General features: G+C 39.9%; 1 protein-coding gene, 1 non-coding gene and 1 pseudogene across 6 annotated transcripts in view; 1 reads left to right on the top strand and 2 right to left on the bottom strand.

Annotated features, from left to right (window-relative positions):
- The first annotated feature begins 684 nt into the window (after positions 1-684).
- kdrl (kinase insert domain receptor like) overlaps positions 685-26,488 on the top strand; it is a 78,291-nt gene continuing 52,487 nt past the window's right edge. For 2 of the 5 annotated variants that reach the window (XM_088344697.1, XM_088344696.1), the window contains exons 1-9: positions 685-1,128; positions 17,157-17,247; positions 19,082-19,290; positions 20,349-20,476; positions 22,494-22,644; positions 22,723-22,859; positions 22,921-23,092; positions 23,435-23,555; positions 23,640-23,809. In XM_088344697.1, coding sequence (XP_088200823.1) covers positions 1,053-1,128; positions 17,157-17,247; positions 19,082-19,290; positions 20,349-20,476; positions 22,494-22,644; positions 22,723-22,859; positions 22,921-23,092; positions 23,435-23,555; positions 23,640-23,809 — 1,255 coding nt within the window. In that variant the 5' untranslated portion in view covers positions 685-1,052. Of the gene's footprint in view, positions 1,129-17,043; positions 17,062-17,156; positions 17,248-19,081; positions 19,291-20,348; positions 20,477-22,493; positions 22,651-22,722; positions 22,860-22,920; positions 23,093-23,434; positions 23,556-23,639; positions 23,810-26,488 lie in introns of those variants that run through there. The other 3 variants (XM_088344695.1, XM_088344693.1, XM_088344698.1) reach the window with 2 other exon arrangements.
- On the bottom strand, positions 11,601-11,767 carry LOC148359464 (U2 spliceosomal RNA; annotated as a pseudogene).
- LOC148359463 (U2 spliceosomal RNA) lies at positions 11,966-12,149 on the bottom strand. Its single transcript, XR_015851451.1, has one exon. It is a non-coding gene; the product is annotated as a U2 spliceosomal RNA (small nuclear RNA).

The following is a 26,488-nucleotide window of genomic DNA, read 5'->3' as shown; positions in this document are numbered from 1 at the left end:
TAAAGATGCGAGCAAAAAAGAAAATAGAAACTAAGGAATGGTTGGCATTTCTTGAATTCCAAGACTTTAACCTTCCGAATGATATTTGAAATGACGCATTTAAGTGACATCGTACGGACACCGCACCCGCACGTGTCTACGACACGTATTTGCTTCTTTGCAAGCTTTGGGAATGTTAAGGGGGTAATCAGTTTGACTGAGTCATCTGACTGTTTTGTCGACGTTCCCATTGTAGCGCCTTATAATCCGGTGCGCCTTATCTATGGAAGATATAGGACCAAAAACTATTTTTTGGGGGTGCGCCCTATAACCCGGTGCGCCCTATAGTGCGGAAAATACGGTACTAGGAATTTGGTGTACAGCTTTGTCAATTTTTTTGCAGTAATCTGACATAAAGTCCGACCTATGGTCAGGGTCCTAAAAATGTCTAGAATTCAATTGATTGGTGTACTCAGACTATACCAGATGGCTGTATAGAAAATTATTTCAAATCGTCTTCCCAACACCCCCCCCGCCCCAGCCCCCCCCCACCCCCACCCCCCCCATCTCAGCCCGGCTTGTGTATAAAGCATGGAGGCGAACTAGTAGAAGAATGTCCCCCCTTCAGAGTGACGTCGAGCACTTCCTCCGGCCTCCCCATAAAAAGGTGCCTGACGCGCACACTGCTCAGTGTACGCAGAAGCACCCAAAGGTCTTCCCTGTTTCATTTTGGCTCATTTTTTTGCGCACTGCATCCAAAATAGTATTTCTGGATTAGACCTCTCATCCTCTTGAGTCCCTCTGTCTGCTCTTTCCAAAAGAGAGAACCTGCCCCGAAAAAAGCGGAGTTACGGGACTCAGTAACGCTTGAGGAGGAGAGCTCCCCCGCAGAACGCGTCATGGCAGCGGGGAGCACGACTGCCTCCTGACGCGCATTCACCTGAAGTTTCTTTTGCGATTTTCTGATCGGAAAACTGTCCGTTAGGGGAACTTTTGTTACCGGAACCGGATTATTAAAAAGACACAAAAGGACCTTTTAAAACTGCATTTTTAGAGGGAGGACTTTTGAAAGGATGATGGATGGATGTACCCTGCTGAGTGCCTGCGTCAAGGTGGCAATCATCTTGAATTGGTTATCCCTCACAAGTGGTAAGTAGATAGCCCTAATACGTTTTTTCTCAAGACATATGAAGAATACATTACATCTATTTAAGTTTCTACATACTACCCAACAATATTTTTGATTATGCACATTGGGAAGGCACTTTTGCTGTTCAGTAGCATAGAATGGGCACTATTTAACATCGCAAATTATTTGTTAACATCTAAAATCACCCAATAGTTGTTATTTTGCTGGGGGGTTGGATTTACACTGAAAAGTGTTCATAAATGTCCATATACCTTTGTGTGCTAATTTTACACTTCAAAGAGTAACTTTTCTCAATGTAGTATAAAAGATAGTCAACACCACTGGGTTTTGGGGAAACAACGGTTCAGTGCCAAAAATTACACTTTGTAAATTGTTGGATAACACCCATGGGATTGGTCCCGTGTAAACACTTTTTAAAACTGGTGATTTTGATGTGTACCCATATTTGGTGGGAAGTGGTTCTTAATAGTCCCAAAGACTCATGCGTACTGCATTGTATCACCCTTCTAAAAATTAGAATTCACCATATCACAACTGTTCTTCTTAGAGATTTCTTTGGGGGCGTAAGATAATGGCTTTATGATTTTGACAAAAAGCAAATTCCTCTTTGTTTTTGGGACCACTATGTAACATTTATATGATCCATTTGTACTACTCCAGCCCTGTTGTATTTCCAAGCAAATGACATCTCATAATTATTACTCAGTAATATGGTTGATTATGATTTTAATCTATCTCAAACAATAAACCTCACAAAACACACATTACTTGAATATAATATCTGTGCAATTATATTTAACAAAAATCAAATATTCTATAGCAGTTTTAAGGCACTCAGCCCTCATAGATACAAAAACAAAACTATTTATATGTTGTGCCTAACTTGCTTGAATACCACTATTGATTAATAATTAGCACCAGTGTTGAGTAGTTTAGATTAAACGCTTAAATTGTTACGCTTGATTTCAGAATTTAGCACATTATTAACCTGTCATTGTTTGAACTGACAATTTAGTCTAATTAATCAGATTTAATACCAAACCCTATTTTGGAGTGGTCACGGCCAGTGTGAGTGTTGGCTTTTCACTTCTTTTCAATTCCACTAGAGGTAGCCGTGTCCCATTGTAATATGTGCAGATTAATTTAATGCATTGTGACACTCAGTTATGTGTAATCTTTTCATGTCAAGCTATTTTTGGCAGCGCAGTGTTGATTGATGGTTTCCCCCCTTCTTTTTAAAGACATTTGAAACACATGCATTCCTCACGCCATGGTTGTGTCTGTTTAGGCTATTGTTTTTTCAGAAAGATTTAATCTCAAATTATGTACAGTGTGTTTCTTCTCCATGGGCTCCAAATGTCTATACCTCTCAGAACAGGCCACCAATGATAAAAGTGAGTTGGGGTGTAAGAAAGTGGACGTCCTTCCAACATTCGGGCCAGCATGATACACACAGTGTTCCAAATAAACAGCCCATCCCAACAAAGGAAACCTCAGGTCCATGGTGTTGTTTTGAGGACGTTTCCTTCACTGTCCCCAAACAAAAGCGTGGGAAAGACACAAGGAGGAAGCGCACGTCCGAACTGAAGGCAGATAAAAGGTCACGAATGTGTGACATGTACCTGAGCGAAGAATTTATCCTGTAAATTCACAAGCCGTGACGGACAATAGCGCAGAGGGGAGGAGAGCATTGCAACAGCACAGGAGTAGCCTCTAAATCAGGGGTCGGGAACCTTTTTGACTCAAAGAGCCATAAAAGCAAAAAATATTAATTTTATTTTGGGAAAGAGCCACACCATATATTATGAGACAAATTTACAAAATTGCTAAACCCGCACCCCAGACAAAAGCTTAGTCTTCAGCACATTTATTTTTGATGATTTGATAAAAAATATGAAAAGAGAATAATGCCAGAGCCCCTGTCCCAAAATCAACAAACATACCACTTTAAACTTGTCTCTTTCTTGCAATTACTCAAGATCGGTTAAACTCCTTTTGACCCTTTTTTTTCATACATATTGGTTTCAAAACCAGATGCAAGCAGTTATTGTGTAAAAACGTCACAACATTCTGCAAATAGGGAGCCTGATGAGCTCACTTTTGGCACAGATGGCGTAGGGCGAGAGATGGGAGGGAGTGCTTGCGCTTTTTGCATGGCTCCACCCATCCCTCGCACTCACCCAATCAAAAGACTAAGTTCTCTTTCGGTGTTTTGGCGTATTTACAGTGTGTTCTGTGGAGTCATCATAAGGTATCTGAACACTGAACACAGATCATATAGTGAACTTCTTTATAAAGGATTCTTTAGCGTTGTACAGCCAAAACGAGTTTTTCCCCCCCTTTTGTGACACCTTGACTGTAAATTGTAGTGAAAAACGTGCCCTATATATACTGCGAAGTAACGTCGGATATTTAACTTTGGATTGGATTTGCGTGTACCTGAATAGGATGAACAACTCAAGCGAACAGGATGGAGAAATTTTGCATGCAATCAAATTTGTCTCTGAGCCATAGATATTCATAGAAAGAGCCATACATGGCTCGCGAGCCATAGGTTCCCGACCCCTGCTCTAAATGTTTGAGCAATAAGGGGGTAACGGCAGGCTGTCTTGAACCGTCAGTGATGCTGATGTCTTCTGATATTTTGGTTCCATCGGGACCAATTTGGTTCAAAGGGGGCATCCGTGACCTGTTGCGCATTCTAAGAATAATGTTTTTAAAAACGGTAATACCCAATATTTATAAACAATTATGCACAATATTTTAAAAAGATATAAAATATTTTTCTTTCAGTTTGGGGTCACTTTGAAATGTCCTTGTTTTTGAAGGAAAAGCAGTTTTTCTTCGATGAAGATAACATGAAACTAATCAGCACACCCTATACATTGTTAATGTGGTAAATGACTATGTAAGCTGCAAATGTGTGTTTTTATTGCAATATCCACATTGGTGTATGAAGGCCCTTTTCCAGCAAGCAGCACTCCAGTGTTCAAATAGTAAATCGTGTTTGCTGATTGCATTAGAAAGCTATGAGTGATTAAAAAAAACTGTGCAATGATGTTAGCACATCTGAAAACGTATTAGCTGGCAAAAGAAGCTATAACACTGAGCTTTCTTTGAGCTTGTTGAGAATCTGGAGCATTATGTTTGTGGGTGTGATAAAACTTTCAGAAAAATCAAAAAGAGAACTTCACTGTGAAACTCGACAGTCCATCATAGTTCTAAGGCCATGCCACGCGAGAAATCGCCCAAAATACTTAAGATCTCCCACAACATAGTGTACTCTTTTTAGAGTAAGCACAAACAAACTCTAACCAGAGTAGAAGAATATAAACACTGGACAACTCGTTTGATAAATAAAAGTGTGACTTTTTCATGGAAAACACAAAATTGTCCAGGTGACCCCAATTTTTTAAATGGTAGTTTATATCACAATAACTATTTTTTTTTAATCTCAAAATGGTTCTGCAAATATTGAAAAGCTGTCACATCTTTTCAATAAATTGAATATATTTTATTTTAAGCCATCCTCCTAGCACAGTATGTTAACTTCCTTGCTGATTTTGTTTAATTAAATAAAAACAAAGAATAGAAAAAATGTACAGTACAGTACTTCTACCTGAGGAACATTTTTTTTCAATACATTTCAAACTGCCCACTATTTAACCGAGAATTGAGCAACCTATGGCCCATGGATCACATTTGGCTTGCAAGACTTTTTATTCGTCTCACCAAACGAATATAGATAGATAGATAGATAGATACTTTATTTACTTTATTTACTTTATATTTTAAAATGTGGGTATTCACGCCATGTTTTTGTTGTTTTCTTAATCTATAGTGTATGTCGGATGATTCATCATTTGCTCTACATTTGTTTGAAAGACATTCCGCCCTAGAAAATAACAAAACGTACTACATTAAGCTGTTAGCTATCAAGGTAACATAAGTGAGTACAGGTTAGCAGTTTGCAATTTTTAAAAACAATCACTAAGGGGAAAAATAATATGGTTTCCTCAGAGAGTTAATAGCTGTAAGCACTACTTAAAAAACAGATATCCCAGCACTTGCATTCACACGTGCATTATTATTTTTCGTGCAGGCTACAGAAAAAAGAGAGAAAATGGCAAAAAAAAAAGAATTGATTTCATGTAAAGAATAGCAAGTACCTTGTTTTTAGTACCTTATTTGGAGATATCCATTCAATGCCCGTCCTTAATTCCAACTGGCTTTGTAAGATTTAAGATTAAAGTGATTCAAGATTGTCTTTATAGTCATTAACTCAAAATGGCAATGACATTTCCTTTGCAACACCGGTGTACAGAGTTTGGAGCAGTATTTTGTTCATCTATTCATGTTCTTTTTTTCTTTGTTTAGCTTATTGCCTGCCTCATCCTGAATGCTGCTAACTTTTTCCTATTTTGAATGCATGAGGGGTTTTACAATCTGGAAGGCTTTCTTTGAATTGTTCTTGTTGAGGCATTCTTCTTACTCCGACCATTTGTCTTCGATCCATTTCTCCTTTTCTTCTTTCAGACTTGTTGGCTGCTATATACCTGGCTGCTCCTCCAGGGCTGTTTATTTTCTTCTTTAGTTCTCACCTCGGGTCTTACTGTTGGAGAATTTCATTTGTAATCCATGGCCTTTACCTTCTTCCTGTGTTTTCCTACAATTTATTTTTCAGCTTCAGTTATCGTTTCTGAGAACTTGCTGGTCAGGGTTTCGACATATTTGTCCAGGGCGAGCAAAGGAGTAAATTTCCCTCCGATTAAGGCCTGGAAGCTCTCGACCACCTAAGGGTCTTTAAGTTGATCGAACTTGATCCATTGGTTCCATGATTTCTTGACTATCTGTTGGCAAACACCTAAGTTCATCATGACTAGGTCGTGATCGCTTCTCAGATAGGCTCCTGCGCATGCTTGCTGTCTTGATTCTACTTTTAAAACGTTGTGGAAGCATTATGTAGTCAACCTGACTGTAGTGAATTCCGTCCAGGTGGTGCCATGTCCATTTTAAGGAGTTATTGTGGTTGCCAAGAGTGTTTGCCAGCACAAAGTTGTTATAGTGAGTTAGTTCGAGAAGGTGTTTTCCTCTTTCTGTGGTTTGTATGTTAAAGCCGGTTTCATGGACTTGAAAGCTTTGGTAAAAAAGTAACGCAGTATTAATCCTGCTAAACGCCCAAACACATCAACAATAACCATCATAAAATACGCCAGGAAGCGCTGTATGAAAAATCTGTCACTATACCAGATCAATGCACAATTTGTTGGGCAATACAGTCTCCCTGCATTTATTATTATACAAATCCCTCATAAGGTGTCATCCCTGTCCAAAGTCCCAGTTTTGCATTGTTTTTTGATCAGGCTCAAGTCAACATGCATGCTTTACAAAGGGTGCTATGATGACACAAGCTGGAAGTGGCAACCACCAGTAAAAAAGTTCCAAATTCCGTACTGAGCTATTCTGATAGCATTTAGATTTATTTTTTTTAATGAAATCAATTTATTTATGAAAAAAATATCTAATGAAATATGACGTGTACATGCAATTGACTGTGTGCATATTCATTCATAAATGCAATAAGAAAAAATGGATGGATCCACATGATCATTTTCATCATGTATTTCAAATGTGACCACTACAAACACTTCAAAGCAATCACTCAATTATTCTATTCCTCATGGCCCAGCCACTATGCACATTTTTTAACACAATGCGGCCTACGACTCAAAAGTTGTCCCACTCCTGGTTTAAACTGTTGAGTTGTGTTTAACAAAATCTGTGTAACAAAGTAACAGATGTTGAGGATTAATGGAAAAAAACAGTAATAAAGCAAAACAACACACACGCACACGCACACGCACACACACACACACACACACACACACACACACACACACACACACACACACACACACACACACACACAAAACAATAAAATAAATAATTAAAAAACCTTAAATCAAACCACTCAAGTACTGAATGAGTCCCAGGAAGAAACTATCCATTGTTAGTTTGTAATTCTTTCAATCATAGTGCATTTACCATTTGATGCTATAATCAAGTTATGGTATTTTTACTGTAACGTTATTATTGGCTACATGCCATGAAAATATTTGATAAATAAAAACTGTTGCATGAAATTGAATCTGTTTTTTGATGTTTCTCTCCATATTAATTATGTTTTCGTCTGGCAAGTTTCGGGGTGTTTTTGAGTCGCTGCTGGCCTCGGACACTTGAGAAGGTGGAATGGAAAACGGGAGTAATGAGAGGTCATTCAAGTCCAATAGAGGTCCATTGCTTATTGGCAAATATTCAAACAACCTCAAATCAGAGCTGATCCAGTTATTGTGCCGAGAGGTGCCAGATAAAGTGTATTCTAACCAGCTACGATGTTTACTGAGACAAATTGTTCTGTGCTTCTCTTCTACAGAATAATAGAGGCATATGTTCCATATGTGACCTTCAATATTTTCCTTACAAATCCAGTCTGAGAATTCAATTTGAAGGAGCTTTTATGTGCTGCTGACTGGTGGTGAAGTACAATGGAAGGACAATCTTTTAGGTTTGCTTTAAGAGCTTCATCCAAGAGATTCATGTTTCAGGCTTTATCGTATTTTGGACACCTTCACGACTCACAGATGTTTCACTCACTCTTTTTCCCCTCCAATACTCTGTAGACTACTTTTTAGCAAAAAAACTGGCAGCCAACTGTTGTCTTAACCTCACCGCTGGCAAAGTGGGAACATTTCAGCGGGATAAGTAAAATAAATTCAACATACACAGACTTACCAGCTTGGCAACTGATCTAAAGGGGGAGTCCCAAGCTCAAACTAGAGGATTGACCTCTTATTTTCTTACTGATTGTTTTGAGACTCAGCAACTTGGCACAAGATTGGTCTGGCCAGAACCTGCTGCTCCACCACGTCGTGAATGACATTTATTCGGTCAGAATTTGTGAGACCTTTTTTTTTTGCTTTGCTGTGTTTGGCAGCCACTAAAGAGCGTCAAAAACAGATTGGTAGCGCGTATTCTGTAACTGCTTTACAAACCAAGCAGATATGAACTCACTGAAGTCCGTACATGAGATTGATCTGCACAAACTGATTTGATGAAACAAAAACTGCAACATCCCCCACTAGTCGAGGATGTTGTCGGCCGTGTGTGTGTTGTGGGATATTGGAGACACCCATACAATTACAGTATCTTAGCACATTGTCTATTGTGTATCGTTGCTTTTAAGAGCATCTTCTTATATAATATATTATTGAACATGACCTTTACAACACACATACAGTATGCAAAGCTAAATCTGTCTTCCTGGCCATCGCATTACACTACATTTGATCCGTTTTTTGGAAATCAAAACTGAATCTTTCTTGTCACCAAATTGGCAGGTTGTGTTAAAAAGTTGGCAGAGTGACCAGGCCAGGAAACAAATGCCTGATTGATTATATCTGCTAAAACAGAGTTTCGGTTCGGTACCATGGCAATGTATGAAGAAAAAAATATACCCTATCTTCTAAAATATATTCATGATAAAATACACATATGGACATCTATATGAACGTTTTAAAATTGTTTATTAAGACCATTTCATGAAATTGGTTTTCAGAATTAAAGCAAAGCACTATATTATGTCCGCTTTTAAGCACTAAATTTAATGACATGGACTGATAAAAAAATGTTGCTTGAAATTTCTTAATTGTACTGATAAATACAAATAAATGGCCCCGATGGAACGGTCTGCCGGAGGACATCAGGTCTGCAGGGACCCTTGATATTTTAAAAAGGAGGCTCAAACCCATTTTTTTAAACATGGCTTGTAACCAATCATTTTCATTTAGCTTTGATTTGTCTGACTTATAATCTTTTATTGTATCATTCCTTACTTTTACTTCACATTTTTATGTTTTGTTCTGCAGTTGTTTTTATTCATAATTTTATATTTGAGTTTTTTCTCATTTTAGAGTCCCACACTTTTGGGTGTGGTTTAATGGCTGAAATCCTGAGGCCCTCTGCTGCTATCCATATTAGTGTGGTTAACCCTCCCTCAAGTCCCTTTCCTCACATGGTTGGACTGTGCCTTGTCCTGATCACATTTAATTTACATTACTGTTCATTTAGTTTTTATGCTATTTAAACCGTTGTGTGTGACTGTATGCCTTCTTTTGAATTGTTGGGCGTGGATAAATGAGGGGATTGTATTGTATTATTGTGCACGAAATAGTTTTATAAATACATTTTATTTGATTTGAAATACATGGTAAATATATGCAAATGCACAAAAATGTAATTGAAAAATACAATCACAATACTTGAATTTACTGTGATAAACAGTGCAGTGCGCATTTTTGTGTGAATATAGTTTTAAGGAGGAGAGCGCAACAATGAGAAACTGGGGACAAGAGTGGCACCAAAATAATGACAACAAAATTATTTGTAGTACTCTACTTATCCTTTTCCTTTTTTTTGGATGCCCGGATTAAAAAGGCTTCTATAGGCTATATTTTTTTGGGAATATTCTTTTTAAATAATATTTCATCCACACTCTTTTTGAAGACATATTAGTCTCATCACTACTAGGTCCTTATGGCGACACTAAAAAGGGTGGATGAGGCCAAGACATTATGCAACTTTTAGTTTCCCACTGTTTCTCCATGAATCTCACAATTTATTTTCTAACTCAAGTGACTCTTCCCTCTTTTGTTAAATATGTCACTCAGTTCCGTTTTCTGTGTCTGCTGTTCTAAATGAGCGACATGCCAAAACAAAAGCGTCATCAGGCTGCATTGTTCCATTCACCTTGATGGTGCCGTTGGAGACGGCGTGTAAAGGAGTAACGGGAAGCCCTAACATTATTCTTCATTCTTTGTATTTCCTCTAACACTGAGAGTCATCAGGAGCAGTAACAGTTTTTAATGGATGTAACTCACGAATCCTCTGACACACTGACTTTTTTGCTCTGGAAAATATACTAGCAACAAACATGAATTTCCTAAGTATGGTTTAAAAGTGGAGTTGGTGTTTTAAAATTTATGTTTTGAACTCGTGTTAAATGGCGTATTAGCGTTTTAAAGGTAGATCAGGGTTTTAAAGAAGGTTTTTTTCTTGTTGTTCACATACATTTGCTGGATTCATTTTGGGTTTTGTCAAAATATATTGATCTGAATTATTGTTTTTTAGTCTGGCTATCAATGTACAGTGTTGACATGCTATATGTCATGAGTCAGTGTATCCAAAAATCAGTGTTTAGTGCAACCTTCCTTTCAGTTTGAGAAATAATCTTTGCTTGATTTAGTTTTTTATTCTGGATCATGAAACTGACTTAGGGCCCGTGGTTGCCCGCGATGGAAAATGCGCAAAATTGGCCAACCCGCTGTTCATCGGTGGTATGTCCGCAAAACAGACGCCGGCGACTGTTCCGCTTCCTCATCGCGTCATTTCCGTGTCATTTTCTCGTGTGGACCACGGGTATAAAAGCTCCCGAGCCGGTGTTGTGCCCAAATTCGACTCCTACGGCAGAATGCGTGTTCACGCGAGGAGGGGGGATTTTATATACGGTGTGCATTACCGTTCGATTACGTTCACAACAAAAACAAAGACAGAATGGTTTAAGTTGTATTACATTCCCAACAAATGCAAGACGAAGTGGTTTTGGTTATATGTTTGGCATTACATTCCCTAAAAGTGATATAAAAGTGAGATAAAACGAGGTAAAAGTGGTTGTAGTAGCGAGGGGATGCAAATCTCGGCAGGGATGCATTTCTCGGCATAACACCGGGCTGTAGAAATCATAACCGCTCAAGACACAGTCCCAAGAAGATCAAGATTTCAAGCTATGGCACCGAAGAAGCCAATATGTTATTACTGTAATAGTTTTTCATTTTGATTTTATTATCTTGTTATGAAATGAAAATAAATGTCAAGAAATAAAAATGGATTAAGACGAGGTCACTACGGTGACGGGGATCCATGTTCACCCCTTGACGTCTCGAGCACAACTGACGTGTGCTCGGCAAATCGCGCTGTATATACGCGGAGAAAGGCGTTTGACGTCACACGCGTAACACGCTAATTTCACGTAATAACACCGCGATACAGGCGCAGAACATGCTATTACCGAGCTCCACCCACGATTACCCGCTGAAATTTCCCTAACCTTGGTTTTCTGGTAATTCCCATTTTTGTTAAACTGGATTTAAATGATTTTCCATATTTTGCATTGATAGATCAGTCAGAATATATGACTGATCACGTTTGCATAGCATTAGATTAAACAGGACTCAAAGTCAAATCGTGTCAGGGAGGGGGGGGGGGTTTAAGGGTTATTGTTCTATCTTCTTGATTCATTATCCATTATCCGTTATCGGTCAGTTCATAATACGCTACAAAGCCTAGGAGCCAGGACACTTACTCTCAGCCAAAAGGCCAAGCTAAGGTCCTAGCCTTAAAGCCTTGCTGCGATCATTGCGAATGCACCGTTCCCGGAGGTACTGCAATACCGGGCCAATGCGTGGAGTGGACAGATCAAGCTCTTATTCCATCTCCGGATTGCAAAAATCAGTTAGTACACATTTCTAAAATGACTACATGGGTTCTATAGCATTTCCACAAGTCAAAAACTATAGAAATGATCCCTAAGAGTATGTACCTTTAAGTTCATCTGAAAATCAGATGGGGTTTTTAAGGGTTATTGTTCTATCTTCGTTATTAATTATCCATTATCCGTTATTGGTCAGTTCATAATACGCTACAAAGCCTAGGAGCCAGAACACTTACTCTCAGCCAAAAGGCCAAGCTAAGGTCCTAGCCCTAAAGCCTTGCTGCGATCATTGCGAATGCACCATTCCCGGAGGTACTGCAATACCGGGCCGATGCGTGGAGTGGACAGAGCAAGCTCTTATTCCATCTCCGGATTGCAAAAATCAAAGATCATGGCTATCCGTCATCAGTCAGTTCATACACAATTCTGGAACCAACCAACTGTCCGTTATTGGCTAAAAAGCCGAGATGCTAAGCTGGACGAATAGGGATACATAAGACACATGAAAAACTATTAAGTTTTATATGTCATTGTCACACTTTCTTTATTCATGGTGCCAAATTGTTATTTTAGGGCCGGGCTGGAGGAATATTGACATTGAACAGGTCTGTGGTACAGTAAAAGGTTGGGGACCATTGAAATACAGTATTGTATCGCCTACTTGCAAATTTTTTAATAAGATTCTAAACTGAAGGAAGAGGAAGACATTGTGGGAAGTAATTCAGCCGTTCTAAACTGAATAAAGAGAAAGGTATTGTGGGAGGTAATTTAGTCGCCATGAAAGATATAAATAAACAAATATCCGCAGGTATTCAAAATTCTTTGTCAACTCTAATACTTAGTTTGAGCTTAGAAAATTTTACACAAAAGGTATATCGATTGTGAATCACTTTCTAATGCCTCTCAATGTGCCACCTATAAAAAAAAAGAAAATATATTGCACTCTCCCTGTTGCGATCCGAGTTCGATTTCCGTTGCATTTGTTATTCTTACCACTGGTATCTCCATTGATCCCTGTTGCTATCATTGTAATGCAATTATGGTCAGTGATAAAATAAATCGAATGATCAGTGATTTTACAAATATGGTGAAGCATTTCCAAATTTGTCAGCATGTAAGGTGCAACGGATTACAACGCACCCGTTAAAATTTCTAAAATTCATCTGTCGAGCATTGTGACAAACAACCATATGGCTTGTGACAACCGTTCATATGATTAGATTGTCTAAGAATATTTATGAAGATGAATGCTTTATTTCTATTGAATTTAAAGTCAAAATCTTAAGGTTATTTTTTTTCTCTCAAAACTGTATTACTGTCTGTTGTAGAAACATGAAATGAAACTGAGGTTATTCATCTCGATTTTTCTTGCCCTTCTGCGTGTTTGTTGCCTGCCGGTCCTCTTCTCTAATGGCTCTTAATGAGAACCAGCCCCAGGACTCTTTGAAGCACCCCGATAAGCGCAGTTTCTGGCATTTTCTGTTGGAAGGACGTGGGGCACGCAGCTGTTGCAGGGGGTTAGTTGTGCAGTCCTATACCCTGGCGGAGGTCAGTGACGGCTGGCCGAGCAACGGCAGAGGTTGAGAGTTAGGGAGGTGTTGAAAGGCATCGTGGGCTGTTTTCTTTCTTTGCTTTATCCTGCTCTCAAAGGGGCCCTGCTGATTCATCCATCTGCAGTCGGTTACTATGCAGAATCGGTTGGCAATTGGCCTGTTTTATAAAATGAGCGAGTGCAATTCAAGGTCAAGTTACTTTTTTGGTTAGGTTACGTATGCAAGCAGATGTGTCATTCTTTGCATGTGTTGCATTCCTCTTGGAACCAGAGCCAGATGTGTTCTTTTTTTATATTTTCGCTCGGGACCCAATTATTGTTTGAGTTGCTCCTATAAAGTTTTCATTTCCGGCTATTCTAGGAGAGGCAGATATGAGGCAATGTGTTTGTGTTTGTCACAAGAAGCCGTCAAAAGCAGTTTTTTATGAACTAGTGAAAAGTATATTATCTCATTGTTTGTGAAGGGCAGAAACCTTGGGTTTTTTTCTTTCATAATGAGCAGATGTAAGCATGTGTTCTTAGCTAACTTTTCCTCTGTGTGGGCTTTGACAATAAAACAATGATGTTCAAGTATTTCGAAGGGAAACCACTGTTGAGTTGTACTACCAGCTTGGGCACAGTCAGCTGTTTTTCAGCACAACAGCTGTTCTGAATGATAATCCGACTCAAGGCAAGCTGCAGGTGTAAGTTTGCATGCGAGTCTTTTAGCTTACTCATGGGTCAGAGCGTGTAAGTCCTATTGTGTAACTATTTGCATTCTTGATTCAAGGCTACAACTCAGGTTGACTCAACGAAGTTCTAATGTCAAGTAGAAGGCTTTTTGGAAACAAGGCAGTTTTATGTGGATCCCTGTAAAACCTTCTGGACCACAGGGTGGGTTCATGGTGTTTCATGTTCACGTTTACAGACTCCTTAACAGCCAAGGTTTTAGGGGCACCAGTTACTGTGGTGTGTCATGCCTCTTGGGCAAGTACAACCTGGTGGCCCCCATCGCTCTTCAGGTCCTTTTTTGGGTAGGGGTTTGCTCCCCATCATGAAACAGATTAACAGTTGGTCAGGTTGGAATAAATACGTGCTCTTACTGTTTTTGTGGTGTGCTTTGAGCACGAGGTAATTATTTTGAGTACGTTTTTTGAATAGGTTGAAAGGGTTGCCATTTTTATATAATGTGATAGCCTCAATAAATAGTGCACCACTGAAAAAAAATACTCAATTCATATTTTATTCAAATAAGTTGATATGTTACCAAAAAGAGTGTACATAAAAAGCTGATATATATATATATATATATATATATATATATACAGGACTGTCTCAGAAAATTAGTATATTGTGATAAAGTTCTTTATTTTCTGTAATGCAATTAAAAAACAAAAATGTCATACATTCTGGATTCATTACACATCAACTGAACTATTTCAAGCCTTTTATTATTTTAATATTGCTGAATTTGGCTTACAGCTTAAGAAAACTCAAAAATCCTATCTCAAAATATTAGAATATCATGAAAAAGTATACAAGTAGGCTATTCAACTAATCACCTGAATCATCTAATTAACTCGAAACACCTTGCGAGGGTTTCCTGAGCCTTAAAAACACTCAGCTTGGTTCAGTGAACTAAATCACAAGTATGGGGAAGACTGCTGATCTGACTGCTGTCCAGAGGACCATCATTGATACCCACCATCAGGAGGGTAAGACACAAAAAGAAATTTCTCAAAGAGCAGGCTGTTCTCAGAGTGCAGTTTCAAAGCATATCCACAAAAAGTCTGTTGGAAGGGAAAAATGTGGCCGGAAACGCTGCACAACCAAGAGAGATGACCGCAGCCTTAACAAAATTGTGAAGAAGAGCCGCTTCCAGAATTTGGGGGAGCTTCAAAGACAGTGGGCTGAAGCTGGAGTCCAGGTATCAAAAGCCACAGTTCACAGACGTGTCCGGGACATGGGCTACAATAGCCGTATTCCCGTGGTCAAGCCACTTCTGAACTTAAGACAACGGAAGAAGCGTCTGACTTGGGCTATGGAGAAGAAGCACTGGACAGTTGCAGAGTGGTCCAAAGTCCTCTTTTCAGACGAAAGCAAGTTTTGCATTTCATTTGGAAGTCAAGGCGCCAGAGTCTGGAGAAAGGCTGGAGAAGAGCAAAATCCAAGTTGCTTGAAATCCAGTGTGAAGTTCCCACAGTCAGCAATGGTTTGGGGAGCCATGTCAGCTGCTGGTGTTGGTCCACTGTGTTTCATCAAGTCCAGAGTAAATGCAACTGTGTACCAAGAGATTTTAGAGCACTACATGCTTCCATCTGCTGAAAAGCTCTATGGAGATGAGGATTTCATTTTCCAGCATGATCTGGCACCTGCCCACAGTGCCAAAACCACCAGTAACTGGTGCACTGACCATGGCATCACTGTCCTTGATTGGCCTGCTAATTCCCCTGACCTGAACCCCATCGAGAATTTGTGGGGTATAGTTAAGAAGAAGATGAAAGACACCAGACCTACAAATGCAAATGAGCTGAAGGCCGCTATCGAAGCATCCTGGGCATCAATAACACCTCAGCAATGCCACAGGCTGATTGCCTCCATGCCACGCCGGATTGATGCAGTAATCCGTGCAAAAGGATTCCCAACCAAGTACTGAGTGCATCAATGGACATTTTCAAATGTTTGATTTAGTTTTGCTGTTATATAATTATTTTTTTACTTGGTCTGAGGAAGTATTCTAATATTTTGAGATAGGATTTTTGAGTTTTTTTCAGCTGTAAGCCAAAATCAGCAATATTCAAATAATAAAAGGCTTGAAATAGTTCAGTTGATGTGTAATGAATCCAGAATGTATGACATTTTTGTTTTTTTAATTGCATTACAGAAAATAAAGAACTTTATCACAATATTCTAATTTTCTGAGACAGTCCTGTATATATATATAAAACCACTGCACGGCGGCGCAGTGGTTAGCGTGTGTGCGGCACAGTTTTGAGGTCATGGGTTCAAATCCAGCTACCGGACTTCCTGTGCGGGGTTTGTATGTTCTCCCCGTGCTTGCGTGGGTTTCCTCCGGGCAATCCGGTTTCCTCCCACATTCCAAAAACATGCATTTCAGGTGAATTGGCTGGTCCAAATTGTCCCTAGGTGTGAATGAGCTGGCGAGTTGTCTGTCCCTGTGTGCCCTGCGATTGGCTGGCAACCAGTTCAGGGTGTCCCCTGCCCACTGCCCGAAGATAGCTGGGATGGGCTCCAGCACCCCCCGCGACCCTACTGAGGATAAGCGGTGCAGATAATGGATGGATGGATATATATGTATGTTCTCCCCGTGCTTGCGTGGGTTTCCTCCGGGCACTCCGGTTTCCTCCCACATTCCAAAAACATGCATTTCAGGTGAATTGGCCGGTCCAAATTGTCCCTAGGTGTGAATGAGCGAATGAGTTGTCTGTCCCCGTGTGCCCTGCGATTGGCTGGCAACCAGTTCAGGGTGTCCCCTGCCCACTGCCCGAAGATGGCTGGGATGGGCTCCAGCCCCCCCCGCGACCCTAATGAGGATAAGCGGTACGGCTAATGAGATGAGATGAGATATATATATATATATATATATATATATATATATATATATATATATATATATAAATCATCTCATCTCATCAGCTGTACCACTTATCCTTATTAGGATCGCGGGGGTGCTGCGATTGGCTGGCAACCAGTTCAGGGTGTCCCCTGCCCACTGCCCGATGATTGCTGGGATGGGCTCCAGCACCCCCGTGACCCTACTGAGGATAAGCGGTGCAGATGATGAGATGAGATGAGATAGTCACTGATGTTTTTTGCACAAGTTATGAATGCTAGGTTTGTATTACAACAGTTTTTTTGTTTTTTTTTAGAAAAACAATCAAAAATCTTTCTTTGAACTAACAAACCGTGTTTATGTGTGTGCTCTCCAGGGTATTTGGCAGGAGAACACTTGCCAAAAATTTGGCCCCCTGATAATCCCATCGTTCTTCATCCGGGCGACCCTCTACATATCATGTGCAGGTAAGTGCCAAGAGATCCTAATTCTATGAAAATAATGTCAACGTATAAAATCAAGTCTTGTGTTCAGTGAGCAGAAAATGTTCAAATTGCCTTTTTTGGACTTCTTTTGTGACAAAACAAGACCCCTGGGAAATAAAGGAGAAAAGGTCATAGAGCAAATACCACTAGTGACACAGTGACTTTTAACGGGGATCCAAAGATGATCAAGTTTTGGGTTGCTGACATCACCCATACTCTTTTGCCTTCATTTTGCATGCCCACAGGGAATCTCTTAAGAACATGTACGATATGTACCGTATTTAATGCAATGTTTCCCTATGAGATTGTGTGCTTTGACTGCTGTCCTACATTTTCCAATCTTCTGTCTCTGGATGAGAGCAGCAAATGTTTGACCCAAAATTCTGCAGGCACTCGATGTGGTATGTGAGATATGTTTGATGTTCCTTTGGGATGCCTTTAATGAGACCATTTAAAGCCTGCGCTTGTGCTCCAGCACGTCGTTTGAAAGAAATATGTTCCCATGTGTGAGTTCACCTTATCAGATGACTCAGAATAAAGCGAAAGCTGTTGCGGGGTCCAAAATACCCCTTAGGGGAGATGTTGACGCCGCCATCCTGAACTAAAAGGCGTAAGGGTTTTTTTGCCATCTGTGGCCCTTTTTTTAAAAATAGAAGCTGTCAGCAACATGTTAAGGAGATTAGCAAATCCCAATTACAGTGATCCCTCGTACTGCGTTCGCAATAATCAAAACCCGTGTAGTAGAAACCTTTATTTATTCATTAAATACTCTAATACGCATTAAAACCAAAGAACAAACCCAATTTACAGGCTTAAGCATTTGTTTCACAAATAAAAGAACTGTACTTTAAAAATATTTTTTTTTTTTTTACAAATGAGTTCTGTACTGTCAAATTATAATGTTTAAACTAATCTTGCTGCTTTTTACTTCATACTTTATATTATTGTATTGGTTAAGGACACAATCCAATTTATTTCAATTATATTTTGTCGCCATCATGCAGACTACAAATATGCGGCCTAAAAAACATTCCAAACAACAACAAAAAAAGTATTGCACTTCGCCCTGACAACACAGGTGTTTAGGGGTAGCTTGAACCGGGCATTTTGTAAAGTTTTTTTTTTTTTTTTTTTACAAATTGCTTTTTTTCTGTTAAATTATAATTTTACAAATATTCTTACAACTATATTTCACTATTGATTGGTTATATGAAATGAGATTGGTTGACCGAGTTGCACGCCTTTCTATTGGGAACGTGATTTTAGCTAAAATATTAATTTAGCCCAAAAAAGTGAATTATGCACTAATGTTATTAGTGTGACAATACATTATCATTATATTTTTACCAGTTTTGTTTGTCAGGACGTATTAAAAAAGAGAGATTAATCCTGAATGTTTCAAATGGAATCCACTTTACCTAACATGATATTTTGTTGCCATCATGTGGACGTTATGGAAAACTATTTCTAATTTTGTTGGCGACAGAAAGCATCTCTTTCTGCCTTCGGGGCCTATCCGTAGTCTGTCCTCTGTATTTAATTAACATGATGCCTTTTATGTATGGAACGTAGGTTCGTTGAGCTGTTCTATGTATGTGTACCACTTAGACCGCAACGTTATTGACGCAAAGGCAGACACGGGCAAAAAACAGACGGGGCCAATGTTGAGCCAATCAAAATGTACCACACAATGCACGATGAAAATACACAAAGTAGCCAAACCACGAAAAGTCAACCAGGATACAGCAAGGATTGTTTTTTTTTTTATGGGCATTTGCTCTTTGACAAAAATTCAGTTTCTTGTGTCCTCTACTAGGGGTCATGGCCAGCTTCACTGGACACTTCCAAAGTCGTTGGACTCCCGACATGGGAGCAAGAAAGTCCAGCAGTGCGATTCTAGACATGCATCACACTGCAGCAAGCTGACAATCACACACTTGAACGCAAGTCACACAGGCGAGTACAGTTGCAGCTACTCCAGAGGGGGATCACACCATGTGGCGTCCACATATGTCTACATCTCAGGTGAGACTTTCATCAGCAGAAAATGTGATCAACAGTCCTTTTTTCTACTGCAACACTGGCATCATTTCAGTCCTTAGTTTTTCAGTATTGATTGAATAAACAGAGGTAATGTTCCACCATGAGAAAGTCAAGTCTAAGCTGCAGCATGGATAAGAATCGTTTCTTGAAATGTTTTCTTTGTTAGAAGGGCAGGCCGTTTGTTTTTGTCCGAGTCATGTTAGAGCTGCGATGAAAGAGGAGCGAGAGGTTCTCACAGGGCGATTGGGATCTGTTGAGCCCAACTCGAGCCGCACAACTTGTATTTTTTGAGGGACCAACTCTAAAAGGTTCAGCATGCTATTCCAACCTTATGCCGAACAAATCGTTTTTTAACAGGTTTATTTGGTCCATAAAGATTTAAGAAAATCAAGATTACTTTTGAAGGCTTCACATTGTTCCAATTCATTAAATGTTCCAATGAGCCAATTTTACTCAAGATGAAGGTTCAGATTTCTGTGTAAGTCTCTGTGTCCCTGCTTGCACAGTACAGCAAAAGATAAGAAGCAAGAACGAATGCCAGAGAGGAAATTGTGTCTTTGATTGTCTCGAGTTTTCCCTTCTATTTCGTGCGCATCGGTAAGAGTGTGTGATTGCAAAGGAAGCCCTGCTCTCTGATTGTGATTTCCTGCTTTAGCTACTGTTTTACATGAAAACAACACATGGGACATGTTAGCATTCAAACATTGTTACAAAGGAGGCAGCATGAGAAGTGAGGTTTGAGTTTGGAATCAGACATTATTGTTAGATACGCATAACGAGCTTGGTGGACAAATAAGCAAGGAACACTAGTTTGTGATATTAGACCAGGCAGACTAAACAATGTTGAATGTATTTCCCTGCTGTAACACACGCAGCCTCCTTTGCTTTTGTTTAGTCTGACAGCCTTTTTAGTGTTTCAGATGTTTGTTAACTCATACCTCAAACCCTTGTTTAAGAAAAACCTCAAAATCCTAAGCAATTATTTTTATAACATCTCACCTGTTTGTCAAAACAAAAAGTTATCCTTTATTTCCCTGTAGATCCCGAGCAGCCATTTGTAGAGCCCCATGATCAGACGCCGTATGTCCTTTTTATTGACCGACGGGAGACCAGCCTCGTGATTCCTTGTCGTACGTCGTCTCCTAATACCGTCGTGACTCTAAGTCAGGTAAGGGCTCTCTGATCGTTTAACTCTTCGAAACACTTTTTAAAGTATTTATCCTTCTGACCTATTTTTTGCTAAGGGATAGAGGAAAATGTTTCACCACATTACTTTTTTGTGTCAATCCCTGTTTACCATAAAAGTGGGATACCTTGCACACAATAGCACCATGTACAACGAGTTTACCGCCTCCATCCATGATCGATAAACAACAGACTTTTTATTGTACAAACGTGTTGGGAATCCAATCTTAGGCATAGCTTTACTCTTATCACTTTGTGGTTCCCACAAGAGCAATCTTAAAAAAACACACATCAGGGGAAACAAAAGGAGTCAGTCTGTCGGCTTCCTTCACGAACAGGAAGGTGCCTCAAGAGTGTTTTTTTATTTTACCTTGGAATAGAATCTATAGCTAAATTTGGTCCTGTCAGGAAATGCAGGACGAAACCTGTATGCACTGTGTCCAGTCTCAGGAAACAACAAACTAACCTTGCCCCTGGGGCCTTTAATTTTGATACAAATTTCCTTAGATGCTCAGGAAAAGAAATTCTCCGGTGAACTTCTCAACTCGGTCGCACTCAGTTCCTTTAGCTGTAAAGTTGCCAATCATGGCGCTATTTGTGGCACTGATTGAGGACTGTGTGACTTTGTGCCCACTTGTGAACAAATACACTGTCAGAGATGGAAAAGATAGTGGCTGTGTGACCTTCCTGCCGTTGGAAAATCAATGGTGCTCCTCCTTCCTCCTGCCTTTCTACATCTCCTTCCTTCCTTCCCTGTCCTTACCTTCCCTCCCAGTTGTACTTCTGGCATCAGAATGTGCAAAAGTCACCACCATCAAATGAGCAATGATAGGTTTCAAATCACCAACTTTGATTAACGGTTTAAAAAATCAATCGGACCTTCTTCCATGTTCTATCTAATATAACCTCTCAGAATTGTCTTTTTTTTTTAATGGTTCTCAAACTCTAGTTCGCCAGGACCAATGTTTTGCAACTAGAGGTTTCCCTCCTTCAGCAGAGCCAATTTAATGCATCAGTTTATTTGAATGCAGCAGAAAATGACCAACACTTTTTGAATCAAATGTGTTGTAGCAAGAAAACTTCTAAGACTTTGGATAAGTGATCCCGTGGGCCGCATAAATGCAACCACAGGCTACCTGATACTGTGGGCTGCTTTTAATCAGACTTATGTGTCATCCCGTGGGCTGGCGGAAAGTTGCCAGTTTGACTGACATGCTCTAAAACATGCAGGACTGCAGCTCTCGAGGACCAGAAATTGAGACCTCTGTTTTACAAGGTGACAATGTTTTTGTGGCTTGAATACACAAAAATTGGAAACAAGCGAGTAGAAAAATATTTTTTTTCTGTCAAATTGATGATCCAAGACAAGAAACCTGAACTACGCTGCTTTTTATTTAAAAAAAATTGATGTTGGTTTTTAATGTATTCTTTGTTTTCTTAAAACTGAGGTCAATCATGGACAATCCATCACATCCACTACACAGCATTATCTCCAGACAGAAGAGCAGTTTCAGCGACAGACTGCTGTCACTGTCTTGTACTACGGACAGACTGAAGAGATCTTTTCTTCCTCATGCCATGAGGCTCTTTAACTCTACCCGGCAGAGTAAAAGCCCACATTAAACCACACCCCCTACATTGCATATTACCGAATTTTATTGCAATATGTATTCTGTGTAGCACTATTTAGATATTCTATATAACACGCTACAGTGGGCATTTGCACGTCACATTGGGTATTTGTATATTGTATTCTTTTTCCTTTATTATTGTATTGTTCTCAGCTCAGGGATGCTGCTGGAAATGTGAATTTCCCTGCGGGGATGAATAAAGTATCTATCTATCTATCTATCTATCTATCTATCTATCTATCTATCTATCTATCTATCTATCTATCTATCTATCTATCTATCTATCTATCTATCTATCTATCTATCTATCTATCTATCTATTTAACGCTAACTTCAAAAGTTTAATGTACTTGTCAACTTGATTTACAGCTCTCATCATTAGAGAACATTACCCACAAGTGGGACCCCAAAGTGGGCTTCATTATTTCCTACAGCCCAGAGACTGTTTATGATATGTTGATCTGCACCGCCGTCATCAACGGGCGTCAGTTCAGCTCCATGTACATGCCCAAGAGACAGTGTGAGTGTGAGGTCTTTTTCAGGTAGATCAACCAGGGTGTATCTCAGTCTCACACAAGTCTCATTTCTATGTTTACAGCACTTTTTCTTGAACATGTGACCATTACACCAGAGCGGGTTAAGGTGTTAGTTGGCGACACTCTTTTCCTCAACTGCACTGGTGTGACTACTTTCGGTGAAAGAATCAGATTTACCTGGGATTTTCCTAGAAAGAAAGTAAGTCATGATGCGGGTAGCTATGAAGGCACTTACTCAAGTGAAAAAAATCTGTTTTCAGGACAACCGTCATTTTACAAACAAGACCAAAGACAACCCGGCTCTTGAGTTCACCATGAGCAAGGCGTTAGTGTTGTCCAACATCACAATGGAAGACAAGGGCTTGTATCGCTGCAAAGCTGAGATTGCACCCAATAAGCATAAAAATGCAACAGCTAAAGTCATCATTTACGGTAAGTTAAGAAAAACCTCATCAATACTTTTTTTGCTGTACACCAAACAAATTGAAGACTTCTTGCAGTTCTCTGTAATAAAAAGAGTTATTTCTGTTTATCGGTCACAGTTAAAGTTTACTGCAAAATTGACAACCAAAACTCCAAGGAGCGTCCAACACATTTTACGGACGCCCACTGGAAAATGTTGTCTGCTTTCTCTTGTGGCAGACATTAGAATTACAACTTTCACGTATTCTGTTAATTTTAGGATATAGTAAAAACGCCAATGATTAAGCCTTCACACCTGTATGACAGCTTAACCCAAACACAAGTTTCAATGCTTTGCATGTTCCATTTCAGAGCGGCCTTTCCTCAACGTCTCATACAAGCACCAACCGAAAGTGGTTGTCAAAGAGGGCAGGAAGAGACTGGTGTTTGAACCCAGGGTCAATGCCGTGCCGCCTCCAGATACACTGGCATGGTATGTTGTAGTAACAAACACATAAAAAGGCAACAACAACTTCATTTTCCCCTCCTCAAACTGACTGATTTGCTTGAATTCTAGGTTTAAAGACGGGGTCCCCATCCTGAAGAACTCCACGTGCTACAAGATTTCTGGATACAACCTAATCATCTCTGAAGTCCAGCCGAAACATGAAGGGGTTTTCACCTTAAGCCTTGGAAACCAAGTCCATCATCTTTACCGGACCCTAAGTTACACTTTGGAAGTGGAGGGTGAGCTGGCTGCAGTACAAATAATACAAGTTATCAAATACAGTAGATTAGAGTAAAAAAAGATGAAGTGAAAATGTCATCTGGAAATAATGTGTGTTTCTTTGCACATAGACTACCATTTGAAACTTTTGGGTCGCTTAGAAATGTCCTTATTTTTTAGGGAAAAGCACTGTTTTCGTTCAAAGAACATAACATTCAAGTTTTCAGAAATACACCTCATACATTCTCAATGTGTTAAATTACTATTTTAGTTACAAATGGTCTATCTACATAGGTGTCCCAGCAGTGGAAATAGTGTTCAATAAGTACATTATGTTTTCAAAATGTTTTAGGATAATGGATGCAATTATGTTAGCACAGCTGAAAATAGTTGAGCTGGTAAAGAAGTTAAAAAACTGACCTAGTCGAGTATCTGGAGCATCACATTTGTGGGTGTGATTAAATTAAATCGCCAGAAAACGTTCATGTGAAACTCAAAAGCCTATTCTTGTTCAAAGAAACGAAGGCTATTTCACATGAGAAATTGCCAAGAAACTGAAGATCTCCTTCAGAATTGCGTACAACTCCCTTCAGAGACAGCACAAACAGGCTGTAACCAGAGAAGAAAGAGAAGTGGGAGGCCACGGTGCACAACCAAGCAAGAGGAAAAGTACATTTAAGTCTTTAGGTTGAGAGATAGACACCTTACAGGTCCTCCATCACCACTTTGTTAAATAGTACCCGCAAAACACCCGTGTCAACATCTAAAGTTAAGGGGCTACACCGGGATGCTGGCCTCCTAGGCAGAGACTAAGAAAAAGCAATATCTTAGACTGTTTTTCTTCCCATATCTTTTTTTCCTAGGTTTTTAATTATTTTTCAGCTTTTTTTCTTCCTTTGTTTTTCATTTTCCAATATTATTCTTTTTCTTTGGTTTAATTTTTCCTACAGACATTTTTTGTTGGCTGGGCAAAGAGTATCTGGGGTGTGCACTGCCCACCCGTTCTCCCCTCTGGTAACACACCTGGTCTGGGTAACCCCAAACTTTTGAACGATAGTGTATAGAACCAAGTAAGGTATTGCTATGCTATACTCACCGTCGGTGGCATTGCAAAAGTGTCTGAATGGAAGGTAGCGGCTTTAGTATCAGAGGAATTTGTGTGCTTGTTGATTCCAGAGGGGAGATTGACGTCGATGGCGCGGCAGCTGTTGTTGGTTAGTGGGCCTCTTTAAAAGAGGCTTGGCGCAGTGCTTAAATGGGGCCTGGCTTCATTCTGCACATTCAGACCCCCCTGGGTTCACAGCCTTTGTTTGCATCCTTGCCATGTGTACACTGTACAATGCGTGCACATCTAGGCAGCTTTTATCATCACAAATATAGTCAACATGGTTGAAAGGGGGACTTGTGGAACGCAAGAATGGAACATTTGGGCAGGGAGGGGGTTACAGTGATGAGGACCAACACTGCACTAGGATGGGGAACCCATTCCTTGCATTTCATAGATGTACAGTATGTGTGTCTTATGAGCCTCTTGGCGTTAAAAGGGACCAAAAATGCAACCTACTGTTCCAATACAATTTTCATAAAATGGCATGATCAACTCCAATTTGTGATTATCCACATTTTTATCACCTAATTTGGATATTCCGTAGCGAGCGATGGCGGTGTCAGGGACGAAAAAACTGGTCGGTAGCCGGGACTGGGAGAGCAAAGTGTGGTCGGGGTCAGAAACGAGTTGTAAGCCAGGACGGGAGAATAGACGTAGTAGGGGACAAAAAGGGATCGTAAGAGAGCAGACGTGGTCAGGATCAAAACAGATCGTAGCTGTAGACAGACGGGAGCAAAAACGGGACAGGTGGGAGTCGGGGTCGGAAAAGGCTTGCCTAGTATACACTGAGTTCCGCAGACGGACTGTTAACAGGGGACAGACAGGACTGGGTTCAAATAGTGACCGGAAGCCAATCAGAACCCGCGGCGGTTAGCGCCAAATGAGCGGGCACAGGTAATTCAAATCTGTAATCATGACACTACCTAGTGCCTGTAGGCAGTATGTTGGAGACCCCTGCCCTCTACAGTACAATTGCAATACTTGGAATCAATACAGTGTAATTTTGAAAACATACTACCACAGCAAACAAAGCAAAATTCAGTATTACATGATGATTTGAATTAATACTATAATATGATAAATGTAACCTTTGCAATAAGTTCATTATTGTCTTGTCAACCACTGAGGAAGTTACTCAAACTAAATGAAATTACAGTAATTTAATACACCCAATTTATTGGTACCACCACAAACAGTGAACATTTAAGTGGCAGCGGAGCTGCTGGGCAGGTTACAGCAAGGGAGCTTTATGTTTTTTAATCCAGCTATTCAACCGGGAATGTCAGAGGTGACGGCAGGATATTTCGCTTATTAAACAGTGTCGGATCGGTCACGCTTTCCTGCCTTTTTGACTCAGGCTAGAGCTAGGCAGGCTTCCAAACCTTTTCGCAAAAAAAAAAAAGTTGGGAAATGGTTTTAAAACATTCCAATTTAATGCTGCAGGTAAACACAAGAAAATAAATTTAGCATATTATTCTGTGCTATATTTCGTTTATGGTTTTTTTTATTTCCTGAATGGTCCCTCTACAGCACAGATGTTAAAGTCAAGGACATGGTCCGCAAGAAGGTTTCCTACGCCCCTGAGATGATT

This window comes from Urocampus carinirostris, chromosome 9, assembly GCF_059441175.1.
Source record: "Urocampus carinirostris isolate Australia breed hairy pipefish chromosome 9, RoL_Ucar_1.0, whole genome shotgun sequence".
NCBI lineage: Eukaryota > Metazoa > Chordata > Actinopteri > Syngnathiformes > Syngnathidae > Urocampus > Urocampus carinirostris.
This window is presented reverse-complemented; position numbering and strand designations above follow the sequence as displayed.